This window comes from Sciurus carolinensis, chromosome 11, assembly GCF_902686445.1.
Source record: "Sciurus carolinensis chromosome 11, mSciCar1.2, whole genome shotgun sequence".
Taxonomy (NCBI): domain Eukaryota; kingdom Metazoa; phylum Chordata; class Mammalia; order Rodentia; family Sciuridae; genus Sciurus; species Sciurus carolinensis.
In genome coordinates this window covers 23,404,830-23,418,099 of record NC_062223.1, presented here as the reverse complement: position 1 = coordinate 23,418,099, position 13,270 = coordinate 23,404,830, and the positions used below count along the sequence as shown (strand labels likewise).

General features: G+C 36.4%; 1 protein-coding gene across 1 annotated transcript; it reads left to right on the top strand.

Moving 5' to 3' along the window:
* Positions 1-9,995: 9,995 nt before the first annotated feature.
* Positions 9,996-10,931, top strand: LOC124959992 (olfactory receptor 5L1-like). Its single transcript, XM_047518508.1, has one exon. It carries the CDS (start codon positions 9,996-9,998, stop codon positions 10,929-10,931), a length of 936 nt encoding a protein of 311 aa, XP_047374464.1.
* Positions 10,932-13,270: the final 2,339 nt, after the last annotated feature.

Sequence of the window (13,270 nt, the reverse complement as noted above, 5' to 3'; positions counted from 1 at the left end):
TCTCATAGAAGTAAAAGTAGATCCAAATCTTCAACTTGTTGGCTTAGGATCATTCTTCCTTAACAGGACTCCCATAGCACAAGAAATAAAAGCAAGAATCAACAACTGGGATAGATTAAAACTAAAAAGCTTTCTCTCAGCAAAGGAAACTATCAGTAATGTGAAGAGAGAGTCTACAGAGTGGGAGAATATCTTTGCCAACCATACTTCAGATAGAGCGCTAATTTCCAGAATCTATAAAGAACTCAAAAAACTCTACACAAAGAATACAAATAATCCAATCAACAAATGGGCTAAGGAAATGAACAGACACTTCCCAGAAGAAGATGTACAAGCAATCAACAGATATATGAAAAAATGTACAACATCCCTAGTAATAAGGGAAATGCAAATCAAAACTACCCTAAGATTTCATCTCACCCCAATTAGAATGGCGATTATCAAGAACACAAGCAACAATAGGTGTTGGCGAGGATGTGGTGAAAAAGGAACACTCATACATTGCTGGTGGGGTTGCAAATTAGTGCAGCCACTCTGGAAAGCAGTGTGGAGATTCCTCAGAAAGCTTGGAATGGAAACACCATTTGATCCAGCTATCCCACTTCTTGGTCTATACCCAAAGGACTTAAAATCAGCATACTACAGAGATACAGCCACATCAATGTTCATTACTGCTCAATTCACCATAGCCAGATTGTGGAACCAACCTAGATGCCCATCAGTTGATGAATGGATAAAGAAACTGTGGCATATATATAAAATGGAATATTACTCCGCAATAAAGAATGATAAAATTATGGCATTTACTGGCAAATGGATGAAATTGGAGAATATCATGCTAAGTGAGATAAGCCAATCTCAAAAAACTAAAGGACAAATGATCTCGCTGATAAGCGGATGAGGACATATAATGGGAGGTGGGAGGGGTTACCATTAGATTTAGGGTTAGGTTTAGGGTTAGGTTTAAGGAGAGCGGTAAGAATGAAGGAAAGAAGGGCTGTATAGAGGGGAAAGAGGGGTGGGAGGGGTGGGGGGGAGGAAAAAAAATTAAACATCATTGCCTCATGTAAACGTATGATTACACAAATGGTATGCCTTGACTCTGTGTACAAATAGAGAAACAACATGTATCCCATTTGTATACAATAAAAAAAAATTAAAAAAAAAAGAATGACTTTATGACAGTTGCCAGTACATGGATGGACCTGGAGACTACCAAGCTAAGTGAAATAAGCCAATCCCCAAAAAACAAAGTTTGAATGTTTTTACTGATATGTGGGAGTTAACCCTCAACAACTACGGGGAGAGGCAGACTAGAAATTTTGTGGATTAGACAAAGGGAAATAAAGGGATAGGAGGGGGATAGGAAAACAAAGACAGTGGAATGATTCTGACATAACTTTACTATGTACATATATGTATATACCCTGGTGAATCCCACCATTATGTACATCCACAAGAATGGGGTACTAATTAGAATATAGTCCATGCTTATATAATTATATCAGAATGGATTCTACTGTCATATATAACTAAAAAAAGGAAGAACATTAATTAATTAATTAACTGGGTGTAGTTGTCCCATCCCTTTCTGGTTCCTCCAGAAAACTCTGGTCTTCTTTGTTCTCTGGGAGAGCATCTGCCTTATCTAAGGTCCTCCATTTGTATCATGATTCCTTCACTGCCATGTGGTCTAGCCTTTAAGGCAATGGGCTCCCTGCAGGGAACTCAAGAAATGTGTAACCTTGCCTAAGTGCCAAGTCCATTGTGATATTAATCCATTTTTTTCAAGAATTATTTCTTGCTCCTGCAAAGAAAATCTTCCACATCCCAGAGACTCATCATTCAGGCAGGCACTCTTGTAGGAAAATGTTCCAGTTTTTGCAGTGTCTATCAATTCTGCTTATGATTGTGGCTGGATTAGTAAGGTTTCTTTCTCTTTTCTTTTATTTTTTTTAGTTGTCAATGGACCTTTATTTTATTTAGTTATATGCAGTGCTGAGAATTGAATCTAGTGCCTCACATATGCTAGGGAAGTGCTCTAGCTCTGAACTATAACCCCAGTCCAAGTATGATTTCTTGCATGGTGGTTGTTCCGGGCTAAGCTCACTGCTGTCTGAACTATTGTCTTCCACTGCAGTCAATCACAGTTGCGATGAAAAGTTTGTTTTATAAGACAGAAAATCTTCTTAGGCAATCTTTCCTGTTCCCAGGAATTCCATTTTTTTGTATCTCACTCAGGTCAAGAGAGGTCAAGAGACAGTAACTCTCACTTGTTTCTTCCATTGTTTTTCCTCCTAGCCTGAAAAATCCACAAGCTAATATCTCCAATTTAGAATTTTGTTCCTCTACTTTTTCTTTGATGTTGGAGGACAGAAGGTAGGTGGAACAATGCACATCTCTTTGTAGCTACAATTCCTCTTCCATCCATTTTATTCTGGCCTCTGCAGCCAGTTTTGCATCAGTAGCCAACTACAGCTACAACAATGGCCATTCAATAGTGGCACAAATTACAGCCCTTCCTCACCACAGTGGATTAGACAAATATCTGTCAACAGTTGCTCCAAATACAGCCACACTTTCAGAGTGTCCTTGTACTCATATGGCAGGCCTCTCAGATCTGGCATTTAGTCCACCCTTTCCACATACACATGAGTAGATGCTCAGGATTTCCCCTGCAGAATGTTCTTTCTCCTTCATCAGTTTCCAAAGCTCCTGGCTGACTCATCAATTATTTCAGGAAAATCAGGTGTATGCAAACCAGCCATAAAACGTAGAACGTGCAGAGAGATTGATGAAAGAGGCAGTTAAATAGAATTACACAGAGTCCAATTCAATTTATTAGGTACTTATGGATGGAGGAAGTCTTGGATGGCAGCAAGTCACTCTCCATGGAATGACAAAATCATTCATACACTAAAATAGACACAAGTGGTTCAGCTACATTCCAGTCAAACAGAATGTAGCTGTAATTCCTCAAAACAGAACAAATACTATTAATAGGTTAAAAGTCAGTTAAGAAAAATCCAAGACTTCAGTTGTGGTCATGAATGTTTTCATGAATATCTTAACATATTTCTTATCCAATACAGTTTGAAATACATGCCAGGGATAACTGATGGGCAAGTTGATAGTTCCCAGCAAGATAGCTATACTCATGTCAAGCTGGATACCTACAGCTAAGGCAATCACAATGTCATCTAGGCTGAAAGCCCAGCTCAACATACTTAACATACTTAACATTGAGCAAAAGAAAGGAGAAATTTCTGGACAGAAATACCAAATGCCCTATTATTCCCAAAATGATAACTATTCTTCCTTCTTCCCATCCTTCCTTCCTTTCCTTTTCTTTTCTTTCCTTTTTTTTTTCTTTTTCTTTTTTTTTCCTATGTGGGCTCTCACTGTGTTGTCCAGGCTGGTCTCAAACTGCTTGGCTCAAGAGATACTCCTGATCCAAATACCTGGAACTCCAAGACCATGCCTCCATTTTGAGTCATCAATATCCATTCTTAATCAGAATTTTAAGGTATACATACAAGCAAAAGATAGTAACTTGCTGTCAGAAAGCAAAAACAAAAATTAAAAGAACCAGATTTAGAGACAACATATATGTTATAAATATATGACAATCAAATATATGACAATCACAGCAAAAGTAGTAGAAGACAGGAAATAATTAAAATCAGAGCTGTAATCAATGAAATTGAAACAAAAGAAACAATTCAAAAAATTGACAAAACAAAAAGTTGGCTCTTTGAAAAAGTAAACAAAATAGACAAACACTTAGCCACATTAACAAAGAGAAAGAGAGAGAAAACTCAAATTATTAAAATTCATGATGAAACAGGAAATATCATGACAGACACCACTGAGATACAGAACATAATGAGAAGCTACTTTGAAAATCTGTATTCCAACAAAATAGACACTACCGAAGACATTGACAAATTTCTAGAGACATATGCTCCTCCCAAATTGAACCAGGAGGACATGTATAATTTAAACAGATCAATATCAAGCAATGAAATAGAAGAAGCCATTAAAACTCTACCATCCAAGAAAAGCCCAGTACCAGACAGATTCTCAGCCAAGTTCTACAAGACCTTTAAAGAACAACTCATTCCAGTACTTCTCAAAGTATTCCAGGAAATAGAAAAGGAGGGTACCCTACCAAACTCATTCTATGAAGCTAATATCACCCTCATAACCAAATCAGGAAAAGACACATCAAGTAAAGAAAATTTTAGCACAATATCCTTGATGAATATAGATGCAAAGATCCTTAACAAAATATTGGCAAACTGTATCCAAAAACATATTAAGAAAATTGTGCACCACAATCAAGTGGGGTTCATCCCTGGAATGCAAGGATGGTTTAACATCCATAAATCAATAAACAAAATCCATCATGTCAATGGACTTAAGGATAAGAATCATGTGGTTATTTCCATTGACGCAGAAAAAGCGTTCAACAAAATACAACACCCCTTTGTGCTCAAAACACTAGAAAAAATAGGGATAGTAGGAACATACCTGAACATTGCAAAGACTATTTATGCTAAGACCATGGCCAACATCATTCTTAATGGAGAAAAACTGAAACCATTCCCTTTACAAAAGGAAACAAGACAGGGATGTCCTCTTTCACCACGTCTATTCAACATTGTCCTCAAAACTCTAACCAGACCAATTAGGAAGACTAAAGAAATTAAAGGGATACAAATAGGAAAAGAGGAACTTAAGTTGTCTCTATTTGCTGATGACATGATTGTATATTTAGAGGATCCAAAAACCTCCTTCAGAAAACTTCTAGACCTCATCAATGAATTCAGCAAAATAGCAGGCTATAAAACCAACACGACAAATCTAAAGCATTTTTATACGCAAGCGATGAAACAGCTGAAAGGGAAATGAGAAAAACAACTCCGTTTGCAATAGCCTCAAAAAAAATTAAATACTTGGGAATCAATCTAACCAATGAGGTAAAAGATCTCTACAATGAAAACTACAAAACATTGAAGAAAGAAATTGAGGAAGACCTTAGAAGATGGAAAGATCTCCCATGTTCTTGGATAGGCAGAATTAATATTGTTAAAATGGCCATACTACCAAAAGTGCTATACAGATTCAATGCAATTCCAATTGAAATCCCAATGATGTACCTTACAGAAATAGAGCAAGCAATCATGAAATTCATCTGGAATAATAAAAAACCCAGAATGGTTAAAGCAATCCTTAGCAGGAAGAATGAAACAGGGGTATCGCAATACCAGAACTTCGACTATACTAAAAAGCAATAGTAACAAAAATGGCATGGTATTGGCACCAAAATAGACAGGTAGATCAATGAGAATAGAGGACATGGACACAAACCCAAATCAATACAATTTTCTCATACTAGACAAAGGTGCCAAAAATATGCAATGGGGAAAAGATAGCTTCTTCAACAAATGGTGCTGGGAAAACTGGAAATCCATATGCAACAGAATGAAATTAAACCCCTATCTCTCACCCTGCAGAAAACTCAACTCACAATGGATCAAGGACCTTGAAATCAGACCAGAGACCCTGCATCTTATAGAAGAAAAAGTAGGTCCAAATCTTCACCTTGTTGGCTTAGGATCAGACTTCCTTAACAGGACTCCCATAGAACAAGAAATAAAAGCAAGAATCAACAACTGGGATAGATTAAAACTAAATAGGTTTCTCTCAGCAAAGGAAACTATCAGCAATGTGAAGAGAGAGCCTACAGAGTGGGAGAATATCTTTGCCACTCATACTTCAGATAGAGCAATAATTTCCAGAATATATAAAGAACTCAAAAAACTCTACACCAAGAATACAAATAATCCAATCAACAAATGGGCTAAGGATATGAACAGACACTTCACAAAAGAAGATCTATAAGCAATCAACAAACATTTGAAAAAATGTTCACCATCTTTAGTAATAAGAGAAATGCAAATCAAAACTACACTAAGATTCCATCTCACCCCAATTAGAATGGCAATTATCAAGAATACAAGCAACAATAGGTGTTGGAGAGGATGTGGGGAAAAAGGTACACTCATACATTGCTGGTGGGGCTGCAAATTAGTGCAGCCACTCTGGAAAGCAGTGGGGAGATTCCTTAGAAAACTTGGAATGGACCCACCTTTTGACCCAGCTATCCCACTCCTCGGCCTATACCCAAAGGACTTAAAATCAGCACACTACAGAGATACAGCCACATCAATGTTCATAGCTGCTCAATTCACAATAGCCAGACTGTTGAACTAACCTACATGTCCTTCAATTGATGAATGGATAAAGAAACTGCGGTATATATATACAATGGAATATTACTCAGCCATAAAAAATAATAAAATTATGGCATTTTCAGGCAAATGGATGAAATGGAGAATATTATGCTAAGTGAGATAAGTCAATCTCAAAAATCCAAAGGAAGAATTATTTCACTGATAAGCAGATGATGACACATAATGGGGGGTGGGAGGCGGGCAAGAATGGAGGAAATAGGGACTGTATAGAGGGAAAAGAGGGGTGGGAGGAGAGGGGGGGGATTAAAAAATAACAGAATGAATCAAACATCATTATCCTATGTAAATGTATGATTACACAAATGGTATGCTGTTACTCCATGTACAAACAGAAACAAGATGCATCCCATTTGTTTACAATAAAAATAAATTTTTAAAAAGTAATATATGACAATCAATCTAAAAATAGTTATAATTTCTATATGCACTAATGAAACAGGTAGGCATCATGCATGAGTATATAGGGAATTTATAAAAAAAGTCATGAAAATTATAATTAGAAATTAAACTAAAAAGAAAACCAAGAAGGAAAGCATTTAAGGAGAACAGTAGTAGTTCCAACATAACCAAGCAGTATTTTAGTGAAATTAAAGACAGATCGATATGGCCCACTTCAAATGAAAAAGAGGAAAATGAGTAAAGACCACACCTAAGGGCAGTAACATTGAAAGATAGAGACACAGGCTTCCCCAAATTGCCCACAGCCCTGCTCTTCCGCACCTGTATAAACACAAGCTTTCCCAAATTGCCCACAGCCCCGGTCGTAAAAATGGTAAAGAATGTATAAACACAAACCTCTCTCATCTTATCTGTGAAGGCCAGGGGAGCTGACCCGAGAACAAACCTTGCTAACGATAACCCTCCTCCCGGAAGTCAGAGCGACTCAGAACTTAAGATAACATGCTTTACAATTGTATATGTTAACTAATTAGGAAGAACACTGTATAACTGCTTGCCTTTTATTATATAAACCCTGTTAAAGAGGGCTGGGGGCCTCTCTTAGCGTCACTGGTTAAGGACGCAGAGGACCAAGCTCGAGCTTGCTAATAAATGACTCTTTGCTGCTTGCATTGATCGTGGTCTCTGGTGGTCTTTGCGGGGTCTCGAGCCTTCGGGCACAACAACATCAAGGAATAAGAATAACTATAATTGGTTTTCCTTCAAGGTACAGAGATCAAGACATAGGAAATGTATGTAGAAACTCAGCCAAGAGTTTTTCTCAAATAATCAAAAACAAAACAAAACAAAAAAAGCAAAAATCACCAAGATAAGCAATAAGAGCTCAGAGACAAGCAGAAAGAATACACTCACAAACTCAGGAAGAAGTTTTAAATAAAAATAGGAATATTGAAAGGAAGAATCATGACATAGACAGTAGGACTTGTCACTCATAACACTACTGATGTTTCACACTGGACAGTTTTCCATGGGGACCACTACACCATATCCTTTGAATATGAGCTGCATCCCTGACTTCTACACACTAGATGGCAGTAGAAGGAAATGTAGGAACTAGAGAAAGGCTGAAACATTATTTGATAAGTTTATGACATGTGCAAAGAAGACTCAAAAGTAGCCCCGATACAATATTTCAAGTTGTCCTTTTGTTTTAGTCTACAGATTTTTACTCAAGATGATAATTCACTACACGCTGGGTTTACATAAGCTTTCCTTTTGTATGTGAAAATTAAATAAGTGTTTGAATAGGTAAACAAACTGTCTTATTAGTTTTGTGTGAAAACTTTGGGAGATCAACTTTAGAAATATATTGTATAGAAGTTGAAAATATATAAAATATATTTATATGAAATTGCTTTTGGATCATGTATATCTTGAAAACCCACATGTATATCTAGTGATATATAAAGACAAGTACAACAGGCGCCTTGCTTGCCCTTATCAAGTGTGAAGGGCGCTCACGTAGCAGAGTTCACCGAGTGATTTCCCCTGGATGCCTTCCAGCATTGGACAGTCACTAGGGAAACTGCAGTTCCTACACTGGTGCTGGTCCTGTGCTTCTCCCATATTCAGTCATGAAGTGTAAAACCAGAAACCAGAAGAGCAAAACTTGTACTTTATGATTTAGAGTAGTTTTAGACACATTATGACCCCAAAGTGTGATTTTTAATTAGAATTTCTTATTAGTAAGTTCATTATGACAGTCGAAGGAATTTTGGTGTGATTTAAAGCACCTGACCTGCTGGAAAGTAAAGGACTTTAATAATATAATAAGAAAGTGAATGTTTATAAGAAATATATATGTTACTTCAGAATGGAAGCATAAACTCTGACTCACATATTTGATATGTGGTTATAGAATTCCAAAAAAGGACCGGAAGTCTGAAAGGAGGCATGTTTGGGTTTAAACAGTTATTTCTTGAATTAGAGTAGCTTGATGAAATAGTCAGCTAATTCCACAGAGATTAATTATATTTCCTGTCTTACTTCACATGCCCTTTGTGCCATTTGTATTTGGTTAAACCACAGACATTAATAACAATTTTACTTCAGGGACCCATTTCCCAAGAGTTTAAAGTATAGTGTAAATCTCTAACCATATACTATTCACCTACCATCCTTAGGACCTAGGAGGAAATTATGGTACCACAGGTTTGTTAGCTGAAACTAGATTCTGGTTATTTGAAAAGGAAATTAAAATATTTTCTGAGAAAAAAAATATTTTGAAATATGTTGAACTCATCTCTCATACAAATAGAATATTTATGAGGACTATTCCCTGTGTGCTTAATACATAAAATGTGTTTGTCTTTTAGTTTTAGAGGAAGATGATGGGAATGATTTTCTGTGTAACATCAAACACTGAATGTATGAAAGATAGAGTAGTAAAGGGTAGACTTTGTCTTATCCCTTTTTCTGTCTTTCCTTTTAATATACCTAAACCTTTACTAAGAATAATAGTTCTTCTAAACAAAAGGATGACTTACCTTTTATTATTTTCTGGATTAGGACTTCAGATGCATATTGCCTAGTTACTTTCCAGATAAGTTTATATAAGAATTAATCTCTATGGGTCATCAGCAATATTGAACATTAATTAATAAAAAATACTATCAATTTTATAAGCAAGATTACTATGATTTTTCAGGGTTCCTTTTAACTTTTATTCATTCTACATATTTCTGGATTTAAATGACCTATCTTCCTGAGCCTCTAATTGCCCAAATTTGTCAAGTTTCTCAATAGTAGCTGTAAAGCAACTCACTTAAGGTAAATTAATGTTATGACAAATCAAACCAAAGAATAGTGTATATTATACAAATAAAGTCATAAGCTCTGCCATTGTGCTTAGATGCAACATAATAAAAATTACAGGGAGTACTATATAGCTTTGATATGAAACATGGAGTCTATTTCAAAGTCCCTGGAGTGATCTAATTTAACAGATCACCTAAACCTACTCTGGTAGAAAAAGTTGGAAATAAATATATGATTCTCCTGATAAATAAGTTAATTTAGAACAGTGGCATTCACTGAGATACTTAACTTTTCCTTGATAGTTATGTTTTGTTACCTTCTTAAATATTCTGAGATCAATGATATACTTTTATATCATGTTAAATTTTTCTGATATTACTATAAACTTCTTTTCCCTTTTATTCTCTCTCCAAAAAAAAAAAAAAAAAAAAACACCAGAACAGCCTGACCCAAGCAGGAATGGTGGAGGAAAATTGCACCACAGTAACAGAGTTCATTCTGCTGGGATTGTCAGATGTCCCTGAGGTGAGAGTCCTTCTCCCTCTGATATTCCTTCTCATCTATGGAGTCACAGTTTTGGCCAACCTGGGCATGATTGCACTGATTCAGTTAAGCTGCCAACTTCATATGCCCATGTACTTTTTCCTCAGCCACTTGTCCTTCATAGATTTTTGCTACTCCACCACAATCGTGCGGAAGATGTTGGCCAACATCTTCAGCAAGGACAAAGCCATCTCTTTCCTAGGGTGCTTGGTGCAATTCTACTTCTTTTGTACATGTGCGGTCACTGAGGTCTTCCTCTTGGCAGTTATGGCTTATGACTGCTTCTTGGCCATCTGCAACCCTCTCCTCTGTATGGTGACCATGTCCCAGAAGCTCCACATGGAGTTGGTTTCCAGTTGCTACCTCTGTGGAATGGTGTGTTCTCTGATTCACCTGTGTTTAGTTCTTGAAATCCCATCCTACAAATCAAATGTGGTTGATCATTTCTTGTGTGATCTACCACCTATCTTTTCTCTTGCTTGCTCTGATGTGTCAATCAATGAACTCATGGCATTCATTGTGCCCACTGTGAATGAAGTCATTACCATCACGATCATCCTCACCTCCTACCTGTTCATCCTCATCACCATCCTGAAGATGCGCTCTGCAGAGGGGAGGCACAAAGCTTTTTCCACCTGTGCCTCCCACCTCACAGCCATCGTCGTCTTCCATGGAACTATCCTGTTCACTTATTGCCAGCCCAGTCTAGGCCACAGTTGGGATGCTGACAAAGTGGCTACGGTGTTCTACACTGTTGTGATTCCCATGCTGAACCCCCTGATATACAATCTGAGGAACAAGGATGTGAAAGAAGCACTCAAAAAAATGGTAGGATCCAAATTATTTTCTTAACAGTTATTTTCTTAGGTAGATTTCAGGGTTGCATAAGGAAACTTTAAAGGCAATTATGTGTGAATGAATGTGGAGAAATGTTAAATGGGGAAATATTTTAGGAACAAGGGGATTATGTGTGCTTTCTAATGGACCACTTACCAGTATATTAAGCCATGTATTATACTGGTTATAGTTTAATTGACTCTTCTACCTTACCTACTCTTCTTCAATCTCCAACTGGATTGAATGGATTTGTAAGATGGTATAATTAGACCCCATTTCTTGGTCTGACATAGGCACAACGAATTCCCATCAAAGTACATACAGAAATGTTTTTTCATTATCCTTGATGCATATAGCCATTTTCACTAAATTGAATTCAGTTTTATTAGAGGAAAAATTATATTTATTTAATATCTATGCTTTTTCTTCATAATATGCTCTTAGTTTCCAATGTGCTCATATGTATTTCTGGATAGAATTTTTAGTAATTTTTCACAATTTTCTCTTTTATTACTTCTTCTGCTATGAGATTACAATTTTGGAACATTTGTAAACTTTCACATCTGCAAACTTGACATGACATTCTCTACATTTATGACAAAATATTCATGAAAATTAAATATTGTCTTAAATTCTTACCAGTATAATGATATATTATTACCTATTATAATATCATTTTTATTGCTTTACTTTTACCTTTTGCTTCAAATTTTATAATTATTCCTGATTAAACAATTAAATTATGTGTTTGATGCCCTACCTCTTAAGGATTCAAAACCTTTGTTAATGTTTTTATTATTTTTATCTGCTAGAAATGATGCCATTCATTCATTACCTTTTCTAAATCAAAATTCTATCCTAAACCCACTATATTATTTTCCTATGGTTTCAGAAAATAATTATCACAAATGTGATGGTTTAATACTATGCAATTTCATTTTCTCACAGTTCTGGAAATCAGAAATCTGAAATTCATATCACTGGGCCAAAATCAAGGTGTGAGCCCCTCAAGAGCTCAGGAGTTTCTAGAAGAGAACATCATTGCTCCTCCAGCTTCTGCTACCAGCAGACATTCTGTGACAGTTCATCCAACTAGACAAACATCTTCAAAACTCCCTCAGCTCAATCTTCATTGCATCTTCTCATGTGTGTGTGTGTGTGTGTGTGAGAGAGAGAGAGAGAGAGAAAGAGAGAGACAGAGAGAGAGAGAGAGAGAGAGAGAGAGAGAAAGAGATAACATTTAGCTTCCCTCTTACTGGCAAGATATCTCCTTGAGATGGCATTTACAGTAGCCCCCAAACCTGCAGGTAGTCCAGGATACTATCTCTGATATCAGGGATGGGGACATTTGAAAAGATTTTGTTAAATATGAATGTGAGGTCAAGTAAGCTTGAATATACAGACAAAGCTGTAATGTGGAAAAGAAAAATAAGGAGGATAGGGGCTTCACCTCCAGATAAATGAGACAGCCTTTACTGAAAGAGTCCTCAAAATTACCCACAAACAAAAGAATGGCCTAACCTTTTATGGAGCAGCTGAATCAGGAAGGCTCTAGTATTTTTTTTTTTTTGACAATGCCTTTAATTGTCCTTTAATTCTCTGTGAAAGAGACTCTTGTGTCTCTCTGCATGGTCCTACTCTACTTGATGTTTATGGTTGATTTAATTATGAATGGGGGGGGATAAAAAAAGGCATGTTTCACACAGTGTGAGAGTGGGGAAGTAGAAAAAGAGTGTTAGCAGCAAATTATAAATGAAGGCCTGAGCGTTTCTCTGCCGTTTTACCCTCTGTTTAGTCCCTGTTTCATCCCTGTAAAGGTCCTTCATCTAATCACATTTGCAAATAAACTTTCTCCAAATAGGGTAGCAGTTATAGTTTCCAGGATTATGCCTGATCCTCCGAGTTTGTCTTCAAGTTTAACACATACATCTTTTAAAGGCTAAGGCATAAGTTAACGTTCCTTGTTTCTATACTAATACTGCACTTGTTTTTTTATTCTCTTAAGATTGCATTGCTACTTATTTGTGTCTCTATTTTCATGAGTCATTTGTTTAAATGGAACATAGACTTTGTTACTTTAGTGAATTGGGAAGAGCATTTGACAAGAGGTTCAAGACCTGTGACCATGTTCTGACACCTGATGAATGACTTTGAGCAAGATGCTTAAACTCAATCTAAGTTCTCTCACATATAGTCTGCAAATAAGCTGCTAGCTTCAGACTGTTATTTGGAACTTAAATACTACAATAATAATAATAATGATAACAACAATGACAATAATAATGCCTTCAACGATCTGGCCCAAAAACTGCACTCTAATTGGTGATTCTTTATAAGAAATATTTAAGGTTGAG

What these genes read in the sequence shown, in the direction of transcription:
- LOC124959992 (XM_047518508.1), top strand. Translation starts at nt 9,996, where the DNA reads ATGGTGGAGGAAAATTGCACCACAGTAACAGAGTTCATTCTGCTGGGA.